This window comes from Pyrus communis, chromosome 16, assembly GCF_963583255.1.
Source record: "Pyrus communis chromosome 16, drPyrComm1.1, whole genome shotgun sequence".
NCBI classification, from domain to species: Eukaryota; Viridiplantae; Streptophyta; class Magnoliopsida; order Rosales; family Rosaceae; genus Pyrus; species Pyrus communis.
The window spans coordinates 5,083,001-5,095,348 of NC_084818.1; the positions used below are offsets into that span (position 1 = coordinate 5,083,001).

General features: G+C 39.1%; 3 protein-coding genes and 1 long non-coding RNA gene across 4 annotated transcripts; 2 read left to right on the forward strand and 2 right to left on the reverse strand.

Moving 5' to 3' along the window:
• Nucleotides 1-600: 600 nt before the first annotated feature.
• LOC137721568 (RING-H2 finger protein ATL66) lies at nt 601-1,418 on the forward strand. The gene has a single exon (XM_068460662.1). The coding sequence runs from the start codon at nt 846-848 to the stop codon at nt 1,311-1,313; it is 468 nt and encodes a 155-aa protein (XP_068316763.1). The 5' UTR covers nt 601-845; the 3' UTR covers nt 1,314-1,418.
• A 1,273-nt stretch (nt 1,419-2,691) lies between these two features.
• On the forward strand, nt 2,692-3,196 carry LOC137720883 (uncharacterized). The gene is made up of 2 exons (XR_011066592.1): nt 2,692-2,814; nt 2,922-3,196. It is a non-coding gene; the product is annotated as an uncharacterized lncRNA (long non-coding RNA).
• A 2,051-nt stretch (nt 3,197-5,247) lies between these two features.
• LOC137720253 (transcription factor MYB73-like) lies at nt 5,248-6,181 on the reverse strand. Its single transcript, XM_068459295.1, has one exon. It carries the CDS (start codon nt 6,001-6,003, stop codon nt 5,248-5,250), a length of 756 nt encoding a protein of 251 aa, XP_068315396.1. The 5' UTR covers nt 6,004-6,181.
• Nucleotides 6,182-8,517: 2,336 nt separating this feature from the next.
• On the reverse strand, nt 8,518-10,137 carry LOC137720252 (transcription factor bHLH51-like). The gene is made up of 2 exons (XM_068459294.1): nt 9,696-10,137; nt 8,518-9,173 (listed from the first exon to the last, which is right to left on the reverse strand). The coding sequence occupies exons 1-2, from the start codon at nt 10,041-10,043 to the stop codon at nt 8,694-8,696; spliced, it is 828 nt and encodes a 275-aa protein (XP_068315395.1). The 5' UTR covers nt 10,044-10,137; the 3' UTR covers nt 8,518-8,693.
• Between the last annotated feature and the right edge of the window lie 2,211 nt (nt 10,138-12,348).

Below are 12,348 nucleotides of genomic sequence, written 5' to 3' on the forward strand. Positions count from 1 at the left end.
AAAAGAAAAACTCTTATTCTTAGGAATCTAAATTGATGTACCCCAGATTCATATTAATATGAAAAATAATCATTTATAGTACTAAAGTACTAAAAATTTACACCTTGTGTGAAAAGACCATTTCTACAACTGAATTAAAGTTAAGTGAGAGGTCGTTGCTCCAATGAGGTTAAGTTGATGGATTGTATTTCTTCAATTGAGTTAAAGTTGATGGAGCATAGTTACAATTTTTCTCATTTGGTTTTTTGTATTGACACCTTGATTCAGCTTCATGTGTGTAGTACGTGACTCATTTTGACTGAAATTTTTACAGAGTTAACAAAAAAGAGTATAACTGCATGTTTTGATAAGTTAAAAGATCAATGAATATAAAGTTTTAGTTAAGAGACTTCTCTAATTAATTTAAAATTAAGAAATTACTGCTGTAATTTCCTCTTTTGTATTGAGACGACTGCTCAAACAACATTAAGAAGCAAATTCGTAAGGCCCAGAAAAATAAGAAAAATAAAAATGAAGTGAGGATAAAGATAACAAAATTCCAAGCTTACAAGTCAATTGTGGACCCTCTAATGCTACAAGCCTAGTACCTTTATCTACAAATAATATCTTATTCCCCAATAAAAAAATAAAAAATAAAAAATCATTCAAGAACTGTGTAACACTATTAAGTTGCTACTCAGCTCTCTTTTAAGCTAACAATGGCCGCCTCACCAACCTCTACTTTATATACAAATCTAATCCTTCTTTTGCTAATCACATTCTAATCTCACTTAAACCCACCAAAATCTAAAACCCACTTCCAATCTTCCAATAATTACGCCGCCGGACCTTCCCAATTGCCACCAATGACCTCCCAAGACAATCAGCCGTTAAACGTCCACTTCACCGTCCTTGATGACGATCAGTTCCGCGTCCGAGGCAAGACGCTGTTCGTCGCCGTCCTAATCTTCACCGTCGTCCTCCTCGTCACACTGTTCGTGCTCTACGCGCGCTGGCTCTGCCGTTTCCACCACCACGACGTCTCCTCCGACGCGCCCCCCACGCCTCCGCTGAATCGGCCCAAGGGCCTCGACGCCGCCTTCATCCGCGCCTTGCCGATTGTGTTGTACCAGGAATCGAACCGGGATTTGGAAGCCGGCAGCGGTGGCGAGTGCTGCATATGCCTGGGCGTGTTCGAAGACGGCGAGAAGGTGAAGGTTCTGCCCAACTGCCGCCATAGTTACCACTCTGAGTGCGTGGACACGTGGCTTTCGACCCATTCGAGCTGTCCAATCTGTCGAGCTCAGCTCCATGCTCATTCCACTGCTTCCTGATTCTGCTTAAACTTAGTTTTTTCTTCTATTTTTTTGAAAATTAATTATTATCTCCATGTGGTAAACTGTTGTAAAAAAAGTAGCGGAATAAAAGAATATTTGCCCCGACAATCAGATAACGATCAAGGATTCAAATCATTCAATACCTATACGAACGGTTGGATGTGTGCCCACGACTTAATTTTCTTTTTTTTTTAAATTTATTTTTGGCAAAAGAAAATGTGAATGTTGTGGACTATATTGCTTTCAATTCTCTACGAGTATAAAGTTTGCGTAGATTTTCAATGTCACCTTCTGATTGGTTGAACATAAATAGCAAAGAACGTAAGTTGACGTCTAGAATAATGTTATTCATATTATGTTTTTGTACCATTTTAGATGATATCTGATGTAGACAGTCATATCATTTTGAAAAATTTGCAAAACCCAAGGAAATGAAGAAGAAAAACTCATCATATATCACAATCATAATTTAATTAACTATTTTTTCTTAATTATTAGTTTATTGAATAATGAACTAAATTTAAAAATATGATTAATTCAAATGATGTGGATGTCCACATCAAATGCCACCTAAGATGATATGAAAATATGGTACAAAAACATGATATGAATAGCATTACCATGACGTCTACAAAGAGGTAAAGCTTACTTATAGTTAATGTGGTTGGATTTCGTTGTAAAAGAGTGGTACACCTAAGTTTTGTTTCTGGATGTCCAATAATTTTATTTAAAAGAAAAAAAAATCATATATCTGTATTTGAAATTACCACAAACGATTGATTTCTTAAGGAAAATAATTATTTTATTTGAACATTCATAGGTTTTGAAACAAACAACAGATAACTGAGTGACGAATGAACTTTGCCCTCCTGTGTTCCTGCTCAGCCTCTTCTACCACCTGTTCTCCGTCATCATCTTCTTGATCGTCTTTGTCGCCAGGCCCTTCCTATAATTCTCACATGACCAGCCACTTAAGGTGTTCGAGTTTGCTGTCCCGGAACGAGTTGTGATGGTTTTCTGTCTAAAGAAATGTGTAAAAGTAAATTGGGCGTCTAAAAAAACTAGTGTAAATTGAGTGTCTAAAAAAACTAGTGTCTAGAGACAAAACTCGAATATACAAAGAACCACTCATACAGAATAGTATCAGAACAAATTATCCACTCGTCTTACTTAACACACACGTAAGCAAGCACATGTCATCCAAAAATGATACCTCTTGACCTTCCGACTAATCTTGCTCATTCACCCAAATATAAATATTGGGCCTCTTGATTTTTAAAACATTTTGAACCAACCGACCCAATGATGATTTTATAAACCGGCCCAACCCAAATATGAAAGCCGCCTACACATTAGGGTTTTCTCCCTCCAGTATAAATACTCGCAGAGCTCTAAAATCCAAACCCTCTCACGCCGCTACATCCCCTTCCGTCCTCCGCAGCTTTCAAGACCAGGGTTTGGGTGCGAACATCGTTTTACCGCCGCCATGAGAGCCAAGGTAAAATCTCAGTCTCTCTCCATCACCTACGCTCTCTGTTTATCCTCGCTTTGCGTCCGTTGATTGATTCGTTTTCTCTGTGTTTTTTTTTACGGCGGCGATTGCAGTGGAAGAAGAAGCGCATGAGGAGGTTGAAGAGGAAGCGCCGAAAGATGAGACAGAGATCCAAGTAGTTTGCTCGTTCGCTGTCACCGATCATCAATCGACGTCGCTCGCTTCCGTCTCCGTGTTTTGTTTTCTAATCAAGTAATCACTGCCGATTAGTCAGTTTGTAGCCGTTTTGTACTCTTTGGTTTACCGTTTTGAACAAGTTTTGCTTCAATTTCAGTCAGATTATGAACCTTATTATGAGTCTAAATATATCTGATTTTCCAATTTTCAATTTTGGTGGCAATGGCGGATGTTCGGAATCTTATATTTTCGTTGGTGATTTGGAGTATTGTGAGGTTTGTATGATTATACTCACTGTTCTTAAAATTTCTGCCAAGCGCCGATTCGGCACTAGGCGGTTGGTCACCTGTTAGTGTCTAGGCGATTGAAAATTAGGAAATGACGTTTAGACCTACTGAGGCGACTGCCTCGCCTAGACACTGGCTTAGTTTGCGACTCAATTAGACAGAAAATGGAAAACTTTCCTTTTGCATTTTATTTTTTCAAACTTTGTTCCACATGTTTTCATTATGTTCTAATAGCTCACAATGTATATGTCATTCCATTTTGTAGTTTGTATAAAATCATATATTTTAAGTATAAACAAATACTTATTTACTCAAAATACAATAGATTTAATTAAATCTGCCTAGATCGCCTAAGCACTTGCCTAGACCCCACCTTAGTAGCCTAGGCGCTAAGGCCCCAACCTGCCGTCCGACTATTACCTAACGTCTTTTAGAACTAGCTATGCAATGTTGAGCTTGTCCGTGGGTTTGACATAAGCGGTATGTTATCGGAAATTGTCTGTTTAGGCTTCACTGTCGGGTCAAGGAGCTGAGAACCTTTTGATTAACTGGTTGCCTCCATTGTTCTGGGTAAATGCTTGATCGTAAGTTGGTCAGCATTGGTGATTATGCTAGCTCAATGGCAAAAATTTTGGAATGTCGATGGACATGTTCATTATTTTGGATAAGTTGATTGATTTTGTTGTTGCCCTTACGCAGGAACTCTGTTTCCGTAACCAAAAGGCGGGCGTTGTTCCATTTCAAGAGTGAGCAACGGTGTGTTAGGTGTGGTGTAGTTTTGAGCAGGAAATGTGGTATCAAACTTGGTTTAACCATTCGTCCAAAACATTTTGGAACCGATGTGTTTTGCGTTCAGTCTGTGTCAGTATGGATGCAGATGCTTGTTCTCGTAGTATCTGTTTACGTCTCATTTCCTAGATGTGGTGAATCAGTTATTTTTACAAACAATGATATTATCTACACTAAATTAGTTGGATGTGAGTTTGAACTTGGGGTAGCGGAATACACCGCACTCCCTAAATGGAAGGGAACGAAGACATTTTTCGGCCGTTCGGGTGCGTCACATCCTTTCTTTTCAATGTGGTTAGGGCGTATTAATTGGGTAATTTATATATACACCTCAAGTTGAATCTATCTAAAGACATTATGAAGGAATATTACTATTTGACTCACCACGGCTATCATAACGATCCGTCGGTCCCTCAATTCACTCCATCACCAGCCTAAAAGAGCCCCTAATGAAGGGAAAAAAAACGAAAATGACGGGATAGGATGCCCAAACAGAGCCATTTTAAAGCAAAAATCGCTCTAAAGGGGGTCAATTCACCGTGAAAAAGAAGGAAAAAGGAAAAAGGCTCAACTACTTACAAATCTCTTTTTTTTTTTTCTTCTCTTTTTTAGCCCCTCTTACCTGGTCGAATGGTTTTGTCTATTCAATATAGGAGATTGGTGATTGAGATGTTCGGCTACAAGTGGAATATCATATTCCTGATTGGAATAAACAAGGTTAATTTACTAGCGGAACCTAACGGAAGGGGTTCTGTGAAATAATTTTAAAACGTTATGGGGTGTTTGTGATATGTTCAAAATCTGAGGGAGGTTTTATGAAAAATACAACAAAACCTCAGGCGATGCATGTGTAATTAACTCTATATTAATCTCTTGTGATTTCTAATGGGATAATATTAAGGAGGTTAAATTTGGAGATTAAATGATGTGTCACCAATAGGAATAAGCACATTTATTAATGTTTAAGTAATAAATCAATCATCAACTTCCATGTCATTTAATTTTTAAAATTTTATCTCCAAATTTAATCTCTCGAGCATTACCATTTCTAACGACAACAAGTAAAAGCATTACACTTAAAACTAAGATTAAGCAAGATTTTGAAACTGAAATTTCACAACCCAACAGAAGAAGCCCAAAAGAAAAAGGATAAAGATTGGAAAATGAAAACTTCATATGATCCACGTCACGGGTCGTTTTGATGTGCTGCAGACTGCAGCCCAAATGTGGGCCCACCATTCTCCCGTAAGCTATCGATGTAATTCCTGACCTCCCGCGCTATCATCCGCTGCATGATCGTCAGCAAACACGTCTCCTCCGTCTCCACCCTACAGTTCTCCACATCATCGTTATTATCCACCGCTTCGTGACCGTGTTCTTCCTCCTCACTTTTCAATACGACCTCGTTTTCCGCCTTCTCACCTGGCGGCGACAGCGTCAGCGACGTCTCAACTGTCACTCCCTCCCCTCCCGCGTTTGCTTTCAGACTCTCATGCACCGGTGACGCCCGCAGGCACTGCCGCTTCATGTCCGGCTCGTCCCCGACCACGGCAGCCGAGTCGGAACCGGACGACGTGGAAGACAACTCGGCGCGTTGGCGTCCCCGCCGCAGAGTGGAGTTCCAGTGATTTTTGATGGCATTGTCGGTGCGGCCGGGGAGGAGGCGGGCGATGGTGGCCCACTTATTGCCGTGGAGGGCGTGAGCCTGGATAATAACGGAGTCCTCCTGAGGCGAAAAGGGCTTGTGCTGGACGGTGGGGCTGAGCTGATTGCACCAGCGGAGGCGGCAGGACTTGCCAGAGCGGCCGGGAATGCCGGTGCTGATGAGGGACCAGTTGCGGGGGCCGTGCTGGGCCACCAGTTTGATCAGGGTGGCGTCCTCCTGCGGGCTCCACGACCCCTTCACGCGATCCTCACCGCTCATCGCTCCCATCATCGCCATGCGATCATAAGAACAGAGAGAATCAGAAAACAAGAGAGAGAATGGAAACTTGGAATGAAATTGGAGAGAGAGAGAGAGAGAGAGAGAGAGAGAGAGAGAGGAGAGTTTTGATGAGTGGGGTTTTAACCGTTTGATGGAGGGGATGGGGGGTTGGTGGTGACATGCATGAACCGTAAAACCGCTATGATTTCACATAACGGAAATGAACTCCAAACGCGTTTCTTTCTTTCTGTTTGTTTCTTTTTAATTTGATTTTTGTTTTTGTTTTGGAAACCTCTCTAGAAAATCGAGGTGAGATTTTAGAGAGAGAGAGAGAGAGAGAGAGAGAGAGAGGAGTGGAGAGAGGGGAGAGAGAGAGGGGTTTAAGAAGAAGAAGTGGGTTTTTGTTGTTGTTTTTGAGTAGGAAGTTATAACTTCCCCCCTCTTCGTTCTAAACGCTTCCAATGCTTGGGTGGTTAATTAATAATTGCACTCTAATCAAAAGAAAGATGAGAAAATTGCACGAACGGCATATGCTTTTTAGTTTTATACAATTACCACGTGAATTAATTTTAGTTTCAATTAATTCCCAAACTTCACGTTGTATTGTAAATTGGTACTCGAACTCCATGAGGATCATTTTTCCCAGGCATTCTTGTCAGTTATCGTGATTAGATACATGGAATTAGTTGTCCACATAGCATACACTTATATAGAATTAGTACAACTTATTTCTGCTCTAAAATGTAACTTCGTCAAGTTTGGAACCTAGGATTGTGTTCTTATCACTTGCCATTACTTGATCCAAAGGTAGATGGAAGTGGACATATGTGTCAAATGCAGTGTTTAAAATATCCATGAAATCGTCAATATTTTCGTCGAAATACTTGATAAATCAATGATCGATATGAAAAGATGTGTGAAATGTAAACTTCATCTTGTATCGGCGAGATATAGTAAAATTAATGAAATATCATAAAAGTGAAAAATGCAAGTGCAATTGTGCAAATTTTCGAGGAAAATTAATAATTAGCTCAATTTTTTTAACGAATATAAAATAGTAGAAGGAGGGGAGTGTGAGATGATGAAAAAGTAAGGTGTAACGGCTATCCGTTTCTTAATGGAACGGAACGGAACGGAAGTGCAAACTGCAAGGCAACTGAACTGCCCAACGGAGATTGCGCGGGATATTAGCGTCACCGGCCGTAACGGCGAACTGTTAAACAGTTAAAAAGTAGATTACATATGTTTTTACAGTCGTGTTTTTGGAGTTGCAATGGAGAATTTGGTGACCAAGTTAATTTCTAACACGATATGACGTAATCACATTCAACTACTACACTGTATAGCATCAGAGTTCAAAGTTTGTGAACAAAGTGGAGTAGCTAAACATAATCTTTGTTTAATTAGTCATATAATCTTTGTTTAAACCTCTAATGGAGTGGTAGGAATTGGCTTAGGACTCCATGAGGAAGGGGGCTTGATTTGAAAATTTTCAGACTTAACCACGTGCACATGTTAGCATGTTGTACTTAATTTCGTCAAGTTTTTTTATGTGGAACATTAAATCTTTCGAAACACCATTTCACATCAGACCAATCTTTGGTTAGGTACACGGCAATCCAATCTAGATCGTAATTGTTTGTTTGATTGTTTTTTATTTTATTTTGAGGATTATATTCAAGTTTTGTTTTGAGATGTAGGAATTTAATTTGCGTTTTCAATTCACAGTTGTAATTCTTATTCATTCAGGGTCAATTAGCAACATCTTTAGTTCACAATAAGGGCAAACATGCACAATTCAATTCAATTGATTGTACTAACTTGATTTAGTAGTACTTATCTTTTCAACGTTGAAAATGTCACAAGTTCAAATCATCCACTAATAGTAGCATTGGTTACATTAGATTGGTACTAACTTTTCTCTTCGACATGCACAAGATAGATGTATTGAAGCTTTTCCAACTGGCTCTTAAACTAGTAATATTTCTCTTCTAAACATAAAAGTTCGAAGTTCGAATCTCTCTCGTCACGTAAAATACAAGTCTCCAAAGTCAAAAGTTAATGGGCCAATAACCCCAACTTGTTGCTAAAATTGTACCATCCCTAACCAGTTTATAATTGGTGGGCTTTGTCACCAGGTGTAATAGAACTATAGCCTCCTTGATCTATAATTAAATAGGGATTATCATATGCTAAACACTCTCTTAAGCACTAACAATACAATTATTTGCCATCAATTTCCTTAGTAATCACAATGACAAGATGCCTGATAGCCAGCAAGCACATGCAACTGAACAGAAGTAGGCAAAACATCATACATTGTTCAATCGAACAATCATGATAAGATGAGGAAAGGGTATACTATATAGTAGCTGTCAATGAACTCCACCACATCTTGTGGTAGGATGCCACATCCTTATGCTTAATTGCCTTATGCATGATTGAAGCATGTCTCCTAAAGGAAAGCAATTTATATGACATAATTTTGCTATTAGTGTGGCGTCTTGTGTTTATAATGTAACGTTATACGGAAAAAAATTTAAAGATATCGTTGAATTATTGATACGAAACGCTAAACGTGGAAGTATAGTTGTGCCATTTAAGTCTTTTCCCAAAAGAAGAACATAAAATAAAATGAAAGAAAGAATAGGGGCTAAGTACTAAAAAGTAAGAACACTTGATTCACATAGAAGTCCGAAATCTTCTTATTAATTTGGGCAATGGAATGGCAAGAAAAACCTCTGCCTCTTGCTTCGAATCCGACAGTTTGGCGCCATGGACGACGCGGCGAGTTTACTCAAAACCAATTTGAGTGACTGTTTGAGAGTGCTCGTGCAAACAGCCTCTTCGCCGTCCTTAGAACAAAGCACCAAAACACTTTTGATTCTTCCTCCCACGCTCGCCATGTCGGCACGAACAGCCGTCAGTTTTAGGCCTTTGAGGACTTGAATGAGCTCCGAGAAGAGTTCCGGCCGGTCGTCGCAGCAGACGGATGCCCTTATGAGAAAACTCCCCCGGCTTTTGTTAGTGCTACTGGTGGCGGAGTTTACAGTATGAGCAGGATCACAGTCGATGGTTACTTCATCAACTTCGGTTGGAACTACGAAGGATTTGCTCACTTCCATCGCTTTTCGCTTTAGATCCTTCACATGATCGATCACGCTTCCTAATAGAGCCGCCTTGTCCATCTGCACAAACAAAACTCAACCCGTATCAGGAACGTTCTCGTTTGGCAAGATCATGCATATTACGTTATTAAACTGTCAATCAGGATGTTTGCACAAGGAATGTTGTGTTGTCAATACTGCCAATCATGATGAAGCAAAGTGTTATTTGGGCGCAGTGTGACATGTTGTATGTTGATATTTTTAGATTGTAAATTATGAATTAGCTCTAAGAAAAAGAGAGGGGGGGGATGAATGATACACTATAATCTATGCGCAAGAAACATATTATATTATGTTGTTAGACTATAAATCATGAATGAGGCAAAATGCTAAGAAAAAGAGATGGATGAACTAGGCAAAGTGTTATCAGCATACGAGATATGTTATGTTGTTAGACTCGATCATGATCACCTAGGCATACCGCTAAAAAAGAGAAAAGAACTAGGCCAAGTGTTATCATCGAATGCGAGATATTCTATATTATATTGTTATACTGTCAATCGTAACTCGCTTAGACGGAGAGAAAAATGGCATAATATATACCTTGTCGGACTTGGGAATGAGTTTCCTAAGAGTAGCAAGCTGTGCGTTGATTCTATCTCTGCGCCTTTTCTCAGCCTGGCTGTGGCTCCTCGAAGCAGATGCAGCTCTATCTTCTTCAAAACCATCCGCCGCCGTCGAGGACCACGAACTAGGCGGCAACCCACAAAACTGGAATTGATTAGAGCTCGATACATGAGGAGGAGGAGGAGGAGGAGGAGGAGGAGGAGGCCATGGAGCCAGAAAGCTGGAAGAAGACTCATTGCTTATCGCAGCAGCAGCTGCAGCAGAGTTGTATTGATGTGACCAGCTTGGCACTCCAGTCCCAGCATAATAATAGTTCTGATCCATGGCCAGAAAATACACAAGCAAACCATATTCTAAAGCCTTCAGTCCTCCAATCCCCTTTGCTTTTAATCTCACATAATTTAAGATCTACTATTCATTGGCACTAACAACGTGTGATCTCCACATCCTGATAGTGATTGGCTTTTTTATCCACAAAACCTTTTAGTTTGTCAAATGAAAATCGCTTTTGGATGTATACGGCTGTCACCTCGATACAATTTTTTCTTTTCCTTAAGGGCTCCTTGGTAAATACAATTAAAAATGACATAGATTGACTCGATAATAGTAGGAGGAGAAATTCTTCGATGTAGCAGTTGTTGACAATGCATGGCATCATACTCACATGAGAGTGGGACTACATGCATGTTGGTCTTAGCCGGTCCCACAAGTTGTGAATGTGATGCATTGCAATAATCGCACCGAAGAACTTCTCAATTATCAGAGTTAGAAAGATCATCAACTTTATGGTATTAACTTAGTCTAATTTGTGCTTTGTACGTATCTTAATCCTTATCTAGAACCCTAAACAAGTATTGGTATTCGTATTTGTTAGAGAGGAATAAGAATTTGAGTCATATTAGCACAATGCTTTTCAGCTTATCCAGAACCCTAAACAGGTTTTAGTATTCATCTTGACCCTTATCCACTGTTAGGCAGTTTTAACTTACTCTGACTAGAAAGCACACTGCCGCATCACCATGGTCCAAGTGAGATACAGCTGCCGGCAGCTGACTTGGTTGCTTTCAGCAACCACTATCCGCACCTCTCCAATTGTGATTTTTCATCCCCACTAGAGCAGGACAATTGCCGCACTCCACTCTCACTCATTTATCTCACTTATATTAATTAGGACCACCAAGTACTGCTTATATGACGTGTTTTGAACAGTCAATTATAACCGCTAAATATTTTAGTTGATAGTTTTCTTGTCATTACAGTCTCACGCGTTATATTTTATCCTATCACAACAATATGATGTGTTTTGGACAATCAATTATAACCGCTAAGTATTGTAGTTAAAAATTTTTCTTGTCATTACAGTTTCACGCGTTATGTTTTGCTTCAAACTATACATGTTAAGTATTGTTCATATTGAATACCCTAAATGTCTCATCGTGACACTATGACTTGCTATGTTACATCAATTAGAACGGCTAAGTATTGTTTAAGTTGAATAGTTTTCTCCTGTAGCAACCAACAAACATCATATGTTTTTAAACTGTCAATTAGAAGTTAAAACTGCTAAGTATTGTTGTTGAAAAGTATTCCCTTGTCACAACAATCTACACCTTATGCTTTTCAACATTCAATTACAATCATTAAGTATTGTAGTTGAGTATATAGTTTTTATTTTTATAAGACTCTAACACGTATTTATTGTTACGTTTTCAAACTGTTAATGAAACTTCAACGATATAGAATGTTATCATAATTATTTGTAGACGATTTTTCAACACAAACATTTCTTACCGTCAGACAAGCGATCATTTTAGTATCTTGTGAGATCTCCATCTATCTTCCTAATAAATCTAACAAGATCTCTTGGTTTAACCTTCAAGCTGCCACACATTTTTTGTGGCTTGGTTCGTCTTCTTCTCCCATTGGCTTGCTTGCTTGCTGTGATGGTACTACACAAGCAGACAAAAGAGCTTCAATAAATAATCAACAATGGCAGGATATAAATATTTATATATATATTTTTTAATACATAGATATTTTTACATTAAGGAAAGATGAAGTTTGGTTCAGTCACACAGTAAGCAATCTAATTTGATATCGAATTTTCTATCTACGAGATTCAAACTTATGACCTCTTACTTCTGAATGAAAATAAATATCATCAGATCATAATACTGAATAACAAATAAAATATTTATATGTTATACATAATTACATATATAGGGCCCCTTGATTTTACACTGAAACATTGTAACTCGCCATAAAAGAGGGAGGGACTTTAAAGATTGACACGACGTTTGATCAACCAACTGCCTCTCTCTCTCTCGCTCTCTGTGCAGATTTCTTCCCCTCCATTTTCTCACATTTTGTGTGGTCCTTGTAGCTCCCGTATCTTCTTTCTTTCCCTCCCCTCATTTTTTTTTCTTCTTAAAAAGTATTGATATATATCTCGAGTGCATGTCTTTTGGGGTCCATTGGCTTTGGTTCATCGTTATTGCTAATTTACGTGTCGTGGGCAGGAACATGATATAAAGGTGCGGAGTCTGCAGAAATATCTGTGTGTGAGATGGCTCGAGTGGGTTGGCCACTCTGGTCGTAGATGACGTCAACCGACACGAGTTTGATTATG